Consider the following 17,500-nt stretch of genomic DNA (forward strand, 5'->3'; position numbering starts at 1 on the left):
AGGTTGACTCTCTGCTGCTGGTTGTGTCTTCATGCATTCTGGCTCTTTATGTGAGCGTGCAGATCTGCAGAGATCTGAGCTGACAGATAAACATCAGCAGAATCGTGTCCGCGCTCCGTTCTGCTCCGCCGCCGGAGGAGAAGTCCTGTTATCCTCTTACACATTGAACGCATTATCGGGAGGAGAATCCATGAGCAGGAGGGTCCGTGTTGGGTCAAAATGTAGGAAATTATTTTCAAAAAAACACTCAAAGACTCAGACGACTATTTGAACTTTTCTTAAACAACCAACTGCTCTGCTTCTGTTATTTTGTCCTTCCTGTCGACATAGAAATCACTTTTCAAATGCATTTTATCAATTATCTGACCGTGTGTGTGTGTGTGTGTGTGTGTGTGTGTGTGTAACAGCTGGGATGTTTTGTGCTTCAGACCCACACACAGAAGAAGAGGGTTATGAAATCAAATAGTTGTCTGAGCTTCTGTTTAGAGAAAACTGAGTTCTCTCAGTCCGGCCTCCGTGTTCGTGAGTCTGATAATGAACGTGTCTTTAGAAAACATCTGTGCACGTCTGCACACACTACCAGTATGAGTGTGATGCTGCTGCAGAGTCTGAGACTCCACACTCGCTGCAGAACAACCCAATGCTCATGAGAAGTCGTGATCGAATAAAACTTCATCATCTGCTTAAAAGCGAATCCACATTTTGGGTCTCCACTGAGCGTAGTTTACCGCAGCGCAGTTTGGCAGCATCAAAGAAACTGTGGATAAATGGAGAGATGCAGCTGCTGTTTTAGATGAAAAATGGTGCAACAGCAGCTATTCTGCACAGATGCAAAACCGGCAAATTGCACGATTTTGCTATTTCCCATCATGTGCTGTTTGGTATGTTGAGCCATGTTTGTCCAGTCTTACCTTGGTGTCCCGCTGCTTTCGTGATTTTAATCCTCGCACACCTTTTTTCCACCAACATGAATCTGATTCCGTTCTGGTTTCACCATCTCATTTCGCACCTTTCTGAGCATTTTGACCAAAATAAATTGGTCCACAGCCCAAAAGGTTGGTTCTCAACTAGAAGCAAAAATAGCAGGTTTTTGTTAAGCTGAAGTGCGAACATCAGTGTTCGTGTTGTATTCTGCTGCAGGGAGACTTGCTTTGCTCAGGGGCCACGAGGGGCCAGGGGCCAGTCACAGCAGCCACATACATGCTTGTTTGATTTTAGGAAGCTTCTAGGATTTCATAGCATTACTAATGTTCTAAGATCATGGAATTGTCCTAAAATCCAAGAAACATCTTAAAATCCCAGAAACGTCCTAAAATGTCCTTTAATGCAAGAAATGTCCTAAAATCCTTAAAACTTCCTTAAATCCTAGAAGCATGATAAAATCCTAGAAATGTCCTAAAACCCAGAAACATCCTAAAATCATAGAACTGTCCTAAAACCCAGAAACATCCTAAAATCATAGAACTGTCCTAACATCCTTGAGTCCGAACATCCTTCAATCCTACAAACGTCTTTAAACCCCAGAAACATTTAAAAATGTCTAGAAATGTCCTTAATTCCTTGAAACATCCTAAAATCCTTAAAGGGTCCTAAAATCCTAGAAACATGTGTGGGGCTGCTGCGACTGGCCCCTGGCCCCCGGCCCCTGGCCTCCTGTCATTTTGCCACAGTGGCCCCTGAGCAGGTTGAGCATCGTAGTGTGTGCAGATGTTTGCATGTTGCTGTTTTTGCTCTTCGGTATTTTGCGTTGCGAGTGTCGGTCTCTTGATCGCAGTTAAAACATCAGTTTAAAACTCTTCTCTCAGCCAATCACCTTGAATTATAGATTAATAATAAAAAAGCAGCAGTCAAGGATTTATTTGATGTAATTCGTGAGTCCAGAGTTTTGTTAGTTTCTAAATGACTCGTTAAACCCTCAGCGGACCCGTCCGCTCTGCGTGGAGGACGGACTCACTTCAGATTGTCTCCAGATTGTCTGAGGTGAGGAGAAGGACGCAGTGACGACAGATTTCATGTTGAGATATAAACTGAGGAGTTCACCCTCCGCAGACCGCTGCGTCACTAATCCCCGATCACGTTACCTCCGTCGGCTCTGAGCGGCAGCAGCTCTGCAGGCTGTTTGGCGAGTCGCTGCACGTTTCAGGTCGACGCTGAAATCTGAAACAGGAAGTCCACTTTAAAGAAAACACACACTCAGGTTTGTGAGCTGGACTGGAGTGTGATTTACGGTCAAATTTTCAATTACAAATTTTCCGTCATTATTGAAAAACATCCGTCAGTCACATAAACTATTCAGTTAACGCAACCTGTGGCGACTAGGAACAGAATGACCAAATATATCATTTTTCCCGTCAGTTGTTGACAGTTTTCATGCTTTCTGACATTTCTGCTCCCCTGAAACGTCACACGATTATTCGGGCCGATTGTTGGCTTTTATCCGATTGTTTGTACCGGCATTTTACTTTGATGATCGCGGGTAAAATTAATTGATTAAAAAGCGCAAAGAAAATGTCAGCGAGGATGGAAGTTTTACTTTACTGTTTTTTCCCCTTTATTGTTTTTTTGGGAGTTTTTCTTTAGTCGATGTGAAAGTCTGAGAGCAGCGAAAGTCACGCTTCAAGCCTCTGAGACAAACTGATTTGACTTGACTTTGTAAAACCCATTTTTATTTATTTATTTAGTTATTATTTTATTTTTCATTTAATTATTCTCTTTATTTAAAAAAAGAAAGTTGGTGGAAACTTGCTGAATATGATGTTGACAGTTTCAGTTTTGATTAAACATTTGCTAAAAGTGTTAAAACAAAGTTTTGTGTTGGAGTTTGTTATATTCCAAACTCTAAATTTTGACAGAAATATTTTCATTTCTATCATAAATGCGAATCTGTTCCAAATATTTGGTCTCATTTACTAAAATCAGCATCGGCCCTGAAAAAACAACATCAGTCGACCGCTGCTTTTGTCATCAATTCTGCATTTATTCAGTTGAAGAAGTGTTTGATTGCATTTTCTAATTCTTCGCTGCTGAAATAACATCAAAAAAACATTTCTAAACTAGCTTTTGAATTTTTTACAGGAGTAAAACGGCTCTTTGTAGATTTTTGTCCATAATTTTCCATTATTTGGCTCGACAGAAAGACTTTTGTTTTTATTGTAAATGCATATTGGTTCCAAATATCGGTTATCGGTCTCATTAACTATTAATAATCAGAATCGGCTCTGAAAAAGCGTTATCGGTCGACCGCTAACGTAAACCCTCTCTGACTGGTCGGGTCTCTGTTGTGTTCACTGAAGATGTGAAATTTCAACACCGCTGCTTTCTTTCGTGACAGCAACCGCTCAAAGTGAGAATTATTCAGGGATAACGATGCCTGTGGGTGGCGTTGGCGTTGGCGTTGGCGTTGGCGTGGGCGGGGCATTTAGGGAGGGCGTGCTGAGAAGCGTCCTCGGCTCTCGGCGAGGACGGCCTGTTACTGTTGCATAACTGCAGTGTGAGAGCTGATAACTCTCAGCAGTCAGTGATTAGCAGCTGAAGGAGGTCGGAGCCGTCAGACTGTTACTGGATGACTTCCTGTCAGAGGCCACCGGACGCTTCTGTCCACTGATAATCGCTGATCTGACACCCTGAACGCAGCGTCGCACCGACGACTCGGCTGCAGAATATCTGCTCCAAACGTGGAGCCTCTGCACACTTTGAGCCCTCATAAATCGTTTTCACTGTGTTTGTGGCGTTTAACCGTAAAATTATTAAAATAATTTGAAATATATCATTACAAAATAATCAATATAATTTTATAACTTTTTTCATAATATCTAATAATTTTGCATCCTAAAAATCTTCAACATCGTAAACTTCAAGAAACGTCTTTAAATCTTAGAAATGTCCTTAAATCCTCCAAACATCTTAAATCCGAGAAATATCCTGAAATTCTAGAAACATCCTAAAAACTGATAAAAATCCTAGAAATGAAAAAAAAAATTAGCTTTCTATTATTAGTAGTAGTAGTAGTAGTAGTAGTAGTAGTAGTAGTAGTAGTAACTTTTTTGTTTTGTTGTTTTTTTTACTTTTTATTTGTTTTTTTGCAACTTGCTACTTCTTCCTGTGTTTTTGACAGAAATCCAATTTGCTGGAGTTTCAAAGGGTTAAAGTCTGACTGAGGAGCTCGATTTCCAATCATCTGGGTGTGTTAGTGCGAGTTTGGGAAACTGGATTTAGTCCGATTTCAGCGGGACATGTTGGGGTTTGTTTATTTTAAGTGCAGTTTTAGTCCGAAGACTGAAAGAAGAAATTCACGTGAAGGAGGCCGAGCGAGCAGATTTGATCCAGCTGTGCCTGCAGGGAACCAGCGCTCATCAGATGTTCTGTCGTGAGGACACAAAGCTCCGTTACAGCTCGCTGAGCTCAACATTTTTGGGCTTTTACTCTTCATCTGAGAGAAAAAATACTTTTAAAGGCGTTTCCTTCAAACAGCAAATGAACTGATAATGAAAACAAATCAGCCGTGGCATTTTAATATATTCTGATGCTAATACTTCTGATTTTACTTATGAACAAATGAAATGCCTGACTTTGCTTGTAACAGAATATTTCTACAGTGTTGTATTTCTACTTTACCAGACTGACCACAAGGACACACAAAGTGACCACAAAGAGACATAAAATGGCCTTGAAGAGATGCCAAACAACATAAAGAGACACAAAATGACCACGAGGGGATGCAAAATGACACCAAACCACAAAACATAGGTGCAAAACCACTTCAGACTGTGTGTGTCTTGCCCCTCTTTACGAGAGGTGAGGGGCCCTTTGCATGTCTGTGCTCAGGGGCCCATCGTGTGGTGACCCGCCCCTGACTGTATATACAGTATATATATACATACATATATGTATATATATAGAGAGAGTGTGTGTGTGTGTGTGTGTGAATGTCGTAGTGTGTTTTTAGTGAGTGTGAAGGAGGAGCAGCTGAGTGAAGCGACAGACGAGCAGAAAGCAGAAAAATGTGAAAGCAGAGCTCAGATTACCGTCTGCACACACTCACACAATACTGCTACTGTTCACACACACACACACACACACGCACGCACGCACGCACACACACACACACACACACACACACACGCTGAGGGTGGACAGTTTATTAAAGGTCCGTCAGCGGGTTCCCTCTCAGGTGGATCTGAGCAGGTGAAGTCTGACTCAGCAGATTCTACTTCAACAGAAACTTCAGACGTCAGAAAAACACACAGCTGCAGAGGAAAAAGTCCATAAAACATTAAACATACAGACACTCCGGTCTGGTCTGGTCTGGTCTGGTCTGGTCTGGTCTGGTGTGGATTTGGTCAGGTCGGGTCGGGTCGGGTCTGGTCAGGTCTGGTTTGGTTTAGAGGGGGGCTGCCTGTTTGACGTTGTGTCTTTAACTGATGTCGTCTTGTCTTGAGTGAAGACGTTAAAAAGCGGCGTTCTGATGCGCGGCTTAAGCTTTCCCATGACAGCATCATTCGCTGTTCTGTAAATGTGCCGTGAGAGCCAAAATCCCAGAAATGAAAACATCCTTGAATCTTAGAAAAAGGCCTAAAATCCTAAAATTATCCTCACACCATAGAAACTCCCAAAATCCTACAAACGTCCTAAAACCACAGAAAAGTCTTAAATTCCTAGAAATGTCGCAAAATGCTAGAGAGATCTTTAAAATCTTAGAAATGCCCTAAAACCTTATAAACGTCCTAAAATCCCAGAAAAGTCATAAAATCTGAGAAACATCCTAAAATCCTAGAAACATGTGTGGGCCCCTGGCCTCCTGTCATTTTGCAAAAGTGGCCCCCCAAGCAAAGCAGTCTGCTTTAGGTTTTTCACAATAAAAGTCTCCGTTATGTTGTCATGTAAAGACATTTATTGTGATGCAGTAAAATAAGGAAATTTTGTGTTTCCTTCAGTAGTAACAGACTCCTGAACAGCTGAAAGCAAACATGAAACTGGAAAATAAAGCAAAAATGGAAATTAAAAACGCGCCTGTTTCAAGAGGACTGCTGAGGGTTGGCATGTCGTCATGGCGACCTGCGTACAGGTGCGTCTAAAAAACGAGAATATTGTGAAAAAGTTCAGTATATTCCATCAGTTATTTAAGAAAGATAAAATTTAATATTTTCTAAACTCATTATATAAAGTAAAATGTTTCAAGCATCTTTCTCTTTTAAATTTTTTATTATTATGGACTACAGCGAGAAAAAAAAGAAAAAACAATTTAAAAAATAAAAAGGAAAAGACACATTTTAAGTGACCAGAGAGTGATTTCGGACGGGGTGATTATTGGATGAGGTGATTTTGGCTGATTTTAAGGTGGAACGAGGAAGCGGGCGGAGGTGGGCGGGGCTTCATCCCTGCAGCTGGAACAGATTTCCTCCGCAGGCCGAACAATACGAGCTGTGTTTCTGTGTGGAGGGCCACATGATGTATGTATATATGTTAAAGGTGTGTGTGTGCACATTTTTACATGCCAGATAGAGTGACCGTGTGTGTGTGTGTGTGTGTGTGTGTGTGTTGTTATAGCTGTGTTTTACAAGCTCCAGTGCAGTCTGGTTTAAAGGTGCTCAAAGTGCTGATGTATCACTTTACAGCGGTCACACCCTGTGTGTGTGTGTGTGTGTGTGTGTGTGTGTGTGTGTGTGTGTGTGTGCGTGCATATGTGTGTGTCCCCAGTGGTCTCATTAAAACGAACCTGCAGCTCTGTGTGAAACTGCAGATCACTTTTTGAAAACTCAAAGAAGGACGTCTCTCACGTCATTTAGGACATCAGTGTCTCAGCTGTGTCCTCTGTCGGGGGTGTGGGGGATCCTCCTCTGGCTCTATTTTGATGCTGTTTCATGTCTCGGACACCTTATGGACACTAAAAGGACAAAAACTATTCACAGAGTCAATCACTTTATTTTTATTGTCCTTTAGGAAATGTTTGGGGGCCACCGGGGGCCCTATCAGGGGCCAGATTTGGGTTAAATCTCATATTTCAGTCTGAGCTGTCAGCGTTATGTTCACTGCAGTAAAAAAGCAAAAACCTTTTTCAGGTTGAGATGAAACTTTATTCGTTCGGGGGTGAACAGTTGTGCAGCAGCTGAAATTAAACAATGAAAAAAGGGCAAATAAACAAAACTTTATACGAAGGTGCAAATTAAGAGTCGATGGCTGAAGTGAGATCATCATGAAAACACAGACTTACAGTAAAGACTGTGTGTGTGTGTGTGTGTGTGTGTGTGTGTGTGTGTGTGAGAGAGAGAGGAAACTCAGACGGCTGACAGCGTGAGAACGAGTCCGCAGGTAGAAAACGGATCAACACACACTTCCTGACAGCTCACAGGAAACTACAGCAGCTTCACCTGAACCTGAGCCGAGAGGACGTGTTCGGGGTCCTCTGACCTTTGACCTCTGACCTCTGAGCTCGTCTCTGCTGCAGGGACCGAATGAGGGACACCAAAAAACGCCGAAGTTCAAAGCCGAGAAGTCCCGTCACATTGTTCTGTTTACAGAGAGGATCTTCCTCTGGGCTACCACCGTGTGTGTGTGTGTGTGTGTGTGTGTGTGTGTGTGTGTATGTGTGTGTGTGTGTGTGTCTGTCTTCCTCTGTCGGCACTGAGGTGGACAAACGAGGCAACATCTGGAGGACTCACATCCTCGCTCTGACACACACCAGGCTTTTATTTTGAAAGAGTAGCCCTGGTGAAGCCCTCAGCTCTGACGCAGAAGCTGAAGCAGGAGATACCACTTCCTGTCCAACCATGTGTGTGTGTGTGTGTGTGAGTGTGTGAGTGAGTGTGTGTGAGTGTGTGTGTACTTCTTGCAGTGACAGTGTGTATTATCAGGCAGCTGCAGTATTATGAAGTGATGAATAACTGAGTCGTATTTCCTGTCTGATGATCCTGCGTCTGTTTCTGGTTTAACTCCATACAAACTTTATTCATTACAGTCGCATCGTTCTTTACATCCAGCAGCAGCTGGAGGAAGTTTTTCAATACATGAATGCAGTAAAAGTACTACAAGAAGACGGAAAAGACTTACATTCGTACTTAAATATATGTATTTATTTTGACAATTTATTTTATTTATTCATTTTTTTATTTTTTGTTATTGGTTGATTTTTATTATCATTATTTGATTTTATTTTCTGTATTGATTTTTATTATTTTATTTCATTTATTTATTTTTGTTTTTATGAATTTATTTATTTTTGTTTTTTATGTATGTATTTATTTTTGTTTCTATATTTATTTATTTATTTTAATCAGTTTGGTCTCCTCTGTCAGCCCGGATGATGTCATTGCAGTGGGAAGTTCCCGCTCTGCTGATGTCACGGCGTTGTGAGTCAGAGGGGATCCTCCCTGACTGACCTCAGACCAGATCCTCTGACGGAGCGCGCTCACTGACTGTGGGCTGTTTGTCCTTCAGCGAGGACTGACAGGTTCCCATCGACGCCCTGCTGGGAGTCTGTGAGAAAAGTCACATCTGATTTATCGATCAAAGAAAAGAATGACTTTGTTCGTGGTGTTGCACCACAGAAAAACACAGTTGTTTATCCAAGCTGTAGCGGGCTGTTGGACATTTCTGCGCTGGGACATGTCTGTGTGCTTGAGTGGACTGTTGGACATGTCCACGCTGGAGTGGGCTGATGGACATGTAATATCATAATGAAAATATCACCCCATTAACATAATTTTAAGTCAGCTCACATTGAAGCCATTATTTCCATGTTTAAATGTGAGAGCTGTTAATTAATCATCGATAATCAGTCTGATGAGTTGTGGTATCACCTTGAAGATGGTTTACAGCAGGGGTATTCAGCTAATTATTATTATTATTATTATTATGTAAAAATTAAAAGCTCAGACCATCAGCTGTTTGATCCGCGATGATGAAATGCTGTGGCTGTCAAACACTCAGCTGTTCTACAAAGTCAAAGTCAAAGTCGTTCATTTTTTTACATGATTGTTCAGCACTTCTGCCCTCGCTGTGTTTTGGCGTGAGATTTTCCTCGGTGTCATGAGAGCGTGAGACAGAGCCCAGAAGCGCGAGACGCACAGCAGATGCATGGGAGTTTGCAGCCCCAGTGGGGAAAGGGTTAACAGAATTTTTAAATAACTGAAATATCCAACATGTGCAAGATTATGTCGATTATTTTTCGATTAATTGCCCAGCACTACTCCTTAAAAAATATTGTTGTCATTCTTACATTTTCTGACTTTTTGGCCACGGGCCTGGATGGGAGGAAGTTTTGGTCCGGATCCGGACCGCGGTCCGCTAGTTGGTGATTCCTGGCTTATCGTATATGATCAAAACAGGGACATTTAAAATTCATAAAAAACATATTCAAGGATAGAAACTTACAATAAAACAGTAAAGACAGTATATATAAAGTAAAATTAATGATTTACATTAATTTTAATGAATTACATTAATTTTACCCCCCCTGCAGAATTAAATTTAAAAAAAAAGTCAGGACACAGCACTGTGTGAAAGTCTCTTCAGCTTTTGTTAACCACAAGACCTCTTTTCAGACAGCCAACCTTTCAAAACACTTTCAACACAACATTTTATGGATCCCCGTGTTTACAGGATGTTTCCAGATGTTTCCAGATGTTTTCCAAAGGTCGAGCAGGAATGTCAGTGTGTCCGATGTCTGGAATATAAATGTGTTGGACAGTCGAGGAGAAACTGATCAGAGATTCTGTGGGAACCTCCGTCCCTCGTCCTGTCCCCCTCAGGGCTGCTTTGATGTTCAAATCAAATGAACCCACACGGCTCAGCGTGTGTGTGTGTGTGTGTGTGTGTGTGTGTGTGTGTGTATGTGTGTGTGTGTGTGTGTGTGTGTGTGTGTGTGTGTGTGTGTGTGTGTGTGTGTGTGTGTGTGTGTGTGTGTGTGTGTGTGTGTGGTGGGTGCTGGTGTTTTCCTCTGGGACCTGACAAACAGCTGTTAATGCTAATCAGTCAGAATAAAGAGGGTTCATTGTGGAGGATCTGACCTTTGACAAAAAACTCCCACATCTGTTACTGAAGTAAAAAGTAGTAAAACCACAAAGTATGAATATTCATCAAACTGTACTGAGCTAATGTACATAGACAAATATTAGGGCTTTGCAGTATAAGCTCTAAATAATAAAATTTAAAAGATAAAAAAACAAAAAAAAAAAAAACATACTCCTATAATAAAGTAAAATAAAGTATTGTTATTGAGAATTAAATCAAAGCAGTTCCACTGGTGCTTTTATTTTGAAGCACACAGCTTGTTTCAGGCTGGAGGTCATGACATGTCAAGTGTAATCGATATATCGTCCACTGCAAACATCTGTGAATGTACAAAGTCACGATATTCAGTATCATATGTCATTTGTCTCATGTCTCGTGTGTCCTTCAGTCCTGGAGATCCTGCAGCTGGTGAAGAAGCGGGACCTCCTGCTGGCTGACACTCACATCCTGGAGCTGGAGCAGGAGTGTAACGAGTCCTCCTCCGCCGAGCGGGGCGCCGCGCCGCAGCCGGAGGACGCCACAAGCCCCAGCGTCAAAGACGGCGGGCGGAGGAAGGCGAAGGACGTGGAGCTGCTGTACGAGGAGCTGCAGAAGGAGCTGTGGGCCGTCGTCAGGGAGTCTCTGAGGTCCCCGACAGCGGGGCCCAACCTGGGCCTGGTGGTACAGGTGAGGATTATAGGACATTCCCAGGATTTTATTCCATATCTAGGATTTTAGGATATTTATATGATTTTTAGGATTTTTCCAGCATTTTGCTGTGTTTCTACTATTTCAGGACATTTCCAGGATTTTAGTATATTTCTAGGATTGTGGGGCATTACTAGGATTTTAGGACATTTCTAAGAATTTCGGACGTTTTCTTTTAGGAAATTTCCGTTACTAGGATTTAAAGATGTTTCTGAGATTTTAGGACATTAGGGTCTTAACTAGGACCTCTCTGGCATTCTGGCACCTTATGGATACTAAAAGGACAAAAACTATTCAGTGTCAATCACTTCATTTTTATTGTTGATTAGAAAGTGGTTGGGGGGCCATCAGGGGCCTTGTCAGGGGCCAGATTTGACCCCCAGGCTGTATGTTGAGTATCACTGTGTTAAAATGTATTTACTGAGTAACCTCACCTTAGCGTCTGTATGTGTGTGTGTGCAGGTGCTGCAGCAGGAGGAACAGGCAGATAAAGACTGGTCCCTTAGTGAGACTGCAGCCCCGGGGGGCCCGAGGCCCCGCCATCTGAAGCAGAGGTGGAAGGAGGCGGTGGAGGAGGCAGCTGACGGCTCTCTGCCTCAGAAGGCCGAGTTCACAGCCGGAGAGCTGGACAGGTACCTGGACCGGCTCCGAGCCCGGGTGGTGGACGACCTGGGGGCCGCCAAGAGGAACGTGGTGTCCATCTACCCGGACGAGTACCAGCCCTTCCAGGTGAGACAACACCTGGACAGGAACGCCCGGGGGTTGTATTCAAAAAGGATCTCCTCTCAAAGTTTCTACATGGAGCATAATGTTAGTTCAGGCACGCCACAATGTCAAAGTCAGCTCACATCTCAGCCACATCAGCTGATCGATCAGCTGATTGATCAGCTGATTGATGGAGGGATTCAGCAGATGGATCACATGATTCCTTTCTATGGAAACAATTGACAAATCTCATTCAGGGAGCCTATTTAAAATGCTTTCGCCTGCCTATCATTGCTGCTTCCTCTGCCTCAGGCTTTCCTCGTATGCATGTGGAGGGGCAGAGAGATGAGCTCTCTCTGTCTTGAACTCTCTTTGTGGGCTTGTGGTCGGGGTGGAAATCACTGGTCTCATCACAAGACAATATTATATCAACACTTTGGACAACGGTATGATATTTATGCAATATGCTCGCCATCATCTGCCTGACGCTGTGTTCCCGTGACACAGAATTTCAAAATAAAGGCGCATCTGAAAGAGGATGATACGGATTGATGTTTACACTTTGTATTGATGATACGGGATCATTGCTAATTTAACTGATATATCGATGCGGAAATAATGATGGATTGCGTGGAAGGGCAGAGAGCTGTGCTCTCTCCACCTTCAGCTTTCCACGCAAGCATGTGAAAGGGCAGAGAGGTACGGGGAAAGAGCCACACCCCCAAAAATATATTATTGGAAACAGAAATTATTTATTTATTTATTTATTTTTGACTACAGTGATCCTGCCTGAACTTAGAGTTTCCTCTCAAGATATGCTGAAGTCTAACCTCTTACCTGTAACTCTGACCTGTCAGGTGTACGTGCAGAGCTACCACCAGGCTGTTGCTAGGCGACTGGAGGCCATCACTGACAACCAGCTGGAGATCACAGACATCTACTCCCTGCTGGACTGGCTGCATAACATTTACAACAGGTACACACACACATATTAAACATGTAGGTTGAGTCAGCCCAAATGTTTACAGGAACCAGAGGAACCAATCTGGAAACTAAATGAGTAAAACAGCAGCTGTTTGCTGTCTGGATGCCACTGAGCATCACAATATAAAAACGAATATAATAATTATCTGAATAACAGATTGTTATTTTTTAAATTTTCAGGTAATTTCCAGTAAATGTACTATATCCTTGCTAACTTTTGGGTCATTTCCTTTTTTGTTGCTTGTTGTCTTCTTCCAATGTTTTGGAAATAAGAAATAATTCTGTCAAATTTGCTCAGGTTTTAAAGGGTATTATTTATTTATTTATTTCTCATGGAGAAGTTCTTGTATAATTATGTGTTTGTTCACACATCATATTGTCTTGTATGTGTGTGTGTTGGTGTGTTGTTTCAGAGATGTTCTGGGGACCGTGTGCATCACGAGTCCGTTCAGCCGCGCTCACCTGAGTCCTCTGCTGCCTTCAGAGACTGTGGACAGACTGGAGCTGGACTGTCTCAACTCTGTCAGGGTGAGACACTCAGCACAACTTTTTTTATTCACCCACTCTCTGGAAAAAAATGTTAGCATTGTTTGTGTCTGCAAACCACAGAAACATGACGTCTGTACACTATTATATGACGGATACACTGAAATATGTTTCAACAACTCTGTGATTTACTGGTTTGAATTTGGCACTAAAACCACATCAGTTTTCTTGTGCTGCTTTCAAACATCTTTCACAATCATTTTAACCTTTGGAAGCTGAAAAATTTGGTTTGACTGTTTTTTTCAAAAATGTAATGAGCAAATTTGCAAGAAATGTCCTGCAAACTGTGAAATATTAGTAAAAGGAGTCCAAAAAACCTGAAAATTAGTTTAGGATTTATTATTACATATTGTCAAACAAGACATCAACAAGAGAAAAACATCCAGAAACTCATATTTATAATTATGTTAGGGAAAAATAGAAGAAATTATATTATTCTTTTTATTATTATTATCATTATTATTGTTTGAAATATTGTTGAAAAGAAAAGAAACAGTTTTACAACACTTTTATTTATTTTTCTTTTTTGGCTTAATTGTCTGTAATTTTCTTGTAAATTTTGCCAATTTCTGGGCTATTTCTTGAAACGTTGCTCATTGCTTTCCCATGTTTTTGTAAAAAAAATCAGGTTTGTACAGCAATAGCAAAATGAAGAAGGCAACAAGGAGAAAGCCCTGAGTTGTTTAGTGTCTATCTGAGGAGAAATTATTATATATCAAATTAAAATTATGTTACAGAAAAGCAAGAAAAAATATGAATTATCTCTTTTAGTACTTTCTTGTGTATTTTTTTTACATGACTTTTTTTCTGTCTCTTTTTTTTTCCAATAATTTTTTCATGACTTTTAACCAATTTTCTGCTAGTTTTTGGGCCAATTATTTAAAAGTTGTTGCTCTCCCATGGTTTAGAAAGAAAAAAACAGCAAAATAAAGCAGGAGGTGAAATATTATTTTCACCAACAAACACCCTCCCTGTAGATCCGTAAGATGTCTTCAACATAAAATGTTTAAAATGTAGTTTTCATAGCACACCACCTGACACTCTCCAGGTGAAGCTGCAGTAAAAATCGACTTTTTTCAATCGTGGCTGCGTTATTTCTGCTGCAGCACGGCTGTGAACGTCCCTGCAGCTTGTGGTTAAAGGTGAAGGTGCGTTTGTTTTGACCCCCGGCTCCTCCCTCCCTCCCTGCGCAGGCTAAAGTGACCACGGAGCTGAGTCAGGTCCTGGACGAGGAGGAGAGGAGGTGGATGGAGACGCTGCACATCGAGGAGTATCAGATCACTCTGGCCAAGACCGTCATACAGGTAAGGGACACGCCCTCCTCCTCTGTTACTATGGTTACTGTGAGAGCGGACTGCCCGGCAGCTGTGGTCAGTGTTTCCTGTCTGTTTTAAATAAAGGTTGTTGAATCAAGAGTGAAGTGTTACATAAAGGTGGATTCCCCTGTGTTTTTGATCGCTGATTGTTTTCTGAGTGTTTCCTTTAACTGACGCCAAAGTCAACATGGAGGGTTTCCTGATTACACACACACACACACACACACACACACACACACACACACACACACATACACACACTGGTGTCCTCTGGTGGAAAAAGAAAACACAACAAGAAAAACACACAAGGGACAGTTTAAAGTGTCCAGTGAATTGGACAGAGTGTCCCTGAAAAATCCATGTATGGTTCGTGCTTCGATTATTCTGTTTCAAAACCAAATCGAAAAAGCAAATATTCTGTTTGGTTATTTTGTTTCAGTTTTGTTTAAGTGAATATAAATAAATTGGGGGGGAAAAGAATAACATGGATTATGGACCCTTTACGGTTTTTCTTTCTTTATTAAAAATTTTAAATCCAAAAGAGAAAAACAAAGATGCATTTAATAAATTGGGTTGTTTTAAATATGGGTTGTTTACCATTTTTTCATTTATTAATTTAGATGTTTGTTTTTTAAATTTACATTATTTGGTTATTATTATCGTTATTACAACCAGTATTGTCATTATCATGTTTATTGTTATTTGTAATTGTGTCTTTGTTGCATTTATATTCCTTTATAATATGACTGTGACTCTGCCTTTTGGAAATTTTGGCTCCCCCTGCTGGGATGTTCTGGTGTTGGTTGCATGTGTGGACATAATTAATTACAGTGTGAGATTTTCTTTGTGTTATTGTCGATGCACTTGCTGAAGAAGGGTGTCTGACCTAAGACATCCGTGTGGCAATAATAAAAAATTCTAATATTGGAGTGCTGTCCTAGTTTGACTGCTCTGTTTACTGGTGCGTCTGTTGAGATCTGTTTCCCGCCTCGCCCTGCTCCAAACGCCGAGCGAAGCGTGCATTCACTAAAAGCTCATCTCCAAGATGCTGTGCACGTACCACGGTGATAACAGACAAATTTAGGTGGAAAATCACAGGACTCGCCTGCTGTGTTTTGAGTGCATCAGCAGCTTTGAAACAAAATCTGAAAAATAGATCAAGATAAACTGAGTAGTAATATGTGAAATAAATCCTCCTGGCTGTGTGTTTGTTGTTTCAGAGGCTGCAGGTGGATCTGGAGCGCTCGGCCTCCATCAACAGGAGTTTGGGCTCCAGAGTGGCTCAGTGCAGCCTCAACGGCCTGGCTGACTTCCTGTACAGGTACACACTTAAACTTCATGATTGTCTTTTTTTAAGGCTTTTGAGAGGTTAACAATGATCAGAATCATGGTGCTCTTGTGTGTAACTGTTCCAGTTTCCAGCGTAAAGTCGAGATGTTTCATGAGGGGATGCAGTGCGGCATGTTTGGAGACAACGAGGACGGATACGTGTCCAAAACCATTGCTCTGGTCAACTGCTGTCCTCCGTTCAGGTACAAACTAACAAAACATAAACTGTCACCGCATCAACAAACTCCTGAACAAACTTTAAAAGTAATGGTTATAATGAGCTTCATCAGCTGGTAATCTTGTTGGAGACAAAATGAAAAAAGGAAGTTACTTGTTATAGAATAAAATTCTCAACTTCATGGTTTCTTTTTACAGGTTTTTGAGGTAAAAACACAAAAAAGTTGCGGGCAATGATGGCCCTCTACATACAACATAGTATCTTCTACATACAAATTGTTATTTCCAACTTACAAGATTTTATCTCCTATGTACAAGATATTATCTCCTACATAGGGTACGCTATCTCTTATGTGTGGCACTCTATCTTGTATTTAGAAATTATCTCCTTTGTATGGGAAGTTATCACCTAGGTTATAAGAGAAGATATTATCTCCTACTTACAGGATATTATCTTCTACATACAAGATGTCATCTCTTATGTACGAGATATTACCTCCTACATATGAGAATGTGAATCACGTGCATCAGCATTTATTATAATATCATGCAGTCATTAAGGATGTTATAAATTTACCTGCATTTGAGTCACATTTGCTGTTAAAAAAGCTCACCTTAGCTTCAGTTTCACTTCACATATTTTCTTCTGTTTATAGACTCAGGTCTTCACTTGGTTCATGTGGGATCATGGTCCCCGTTTAGTACTATTTATGTGTGTGTGCATGTGTGTGTGTGTGTTCAGAGGGTTCGTGCAGCGCTGCGCTCAGTGTGACCCGTCAGTCAGCGAGGACTCTTTACGTCGAGCCAATAAAGCTCTGGATCACATCGTGCAGCTGGGGATCAGAGTGCTGTCCGAACGCCTCTACCTGCACATCAGGGTACAAACACACACACTGCAACACACACACACACACACACACACACACACAGAACATGCCAATAATAAGTCAACATCTCTATGACTTTGACCTGTGACTGTTAGCACTCGAGTGTTTGTCCTCTCTTCTCTGTGTTGTGTCGAGGCCCCTCCTCTGTTGTCTCTGTTTCAATAACGCTTTTTCAGTTCAACTTAATTTTTAACCTTTATTTATTCTCGGAGTGTTTGCTGAAACACTTGAGAGTCAACAGCCCGATAAAAACACAGAGAGACATCTTAGACGAGATTCGATTGGTTTAGTTGAGGTGGTTTGTACTAAGTTTAATTGAGATGAGATTAGATTGGACGAGTTTAGTTTGGTGTAAGGCAAATGTATATATATCTCATATTCTAGAAAAAAAGGAAATTCAACGTGCCTTTCAGAAAACATTAAAACAAGATTTTAAAAAGCAGAGATACGCAACTTGCTTTGATAGGGGGACACTTTTTCAAAATAATAGGAGACCGGGGGCCAGTCGCAGCAGCCCCATACATGCTTCTACAATTTTAGGACATTTCTAGGATTTTAGGGACATTTCTGCCATTTTTATGACATGTTTTTTATGTTTCTAGGATTTTAGAACATTTTGGGTTTTAACATATCTCTAAAATTTTGAAACATTTCTCAGATTTTAGGATTTTTCAAGGATTTTTGTAGAATTGTAGAGCGTGTCTAGGATTTCAGGAAATTCCTAGAAGTTAAAGACATTTCTAAGATTTTAGGACATTTCAAGTATTTTCGGACATTTTATACATTTCAGGGCATTTCTCTAGTATTTTAGGACATTTCTAGTATTTTAGGACATCAGTGTCTCAGCTGTGTCCTCTGTCG

General features: G+C 41.2%; 1 protein-coding gene across 2 annotated transcripts in view; it reads left to right on the plus strand.

Annotated features, from left to right (window-relative positions):
- LOC121942834 (exocyst complex component 3-like protein 2) overlaps positions 1–17,500 on the plus strand; it is a 53,878-nt gene that overhangs the window by 29,053 nt on the left and 7,325 nt on the right. For both annotated transcript variants that reach the window (XM_088078425.1, XM_088078424.1), the window contains 8 exons: positions 10,397–10,674; positions 11,158–11,424; positions 12,258–12,376; positions 12,798–12,912; positions 14,124–14,234; positions 15,467–15,567; positions 15,662–15,778; positions 16,495–16,630. In XM_088078425.1, coding sequence (XP_087934551.1) covers positions 10,397–10,674; positions 11,158–11,424; positions 12,258–12,376; positions 12,798–12,912; positions 14,124–14,234; positions 15,467–15,567; positions 15,662–15,778; positions 16,495–16,630 — 1,244 coding nt within the window. The remainder of the gene's footprint in view (positions 1–10,396; positions 10,675–11,157; positions 11,425–12,257; positions 12,377–12,797; positions 12,913–14,123; positions 14,235–15,466; positions 15,568–15,661; positions 15,779–16,494; positions 16,631–17,500) is intronic.

Source organism: Plectropomus leopardus, chromosome 6 (genome assembly GCF_026936395.1).
Source record: "Plectropomus leopardus strain MGB_pleo_1.0 chromosome 6, ASM2693639v1, whole genome shotgun sequence".
Lineage (NCBI taxonomy): Eukaryota > Metazoa > Chordata > Actinopteri > Perciformes > Serranidae > Plectropomus > Plectropomus leopardus.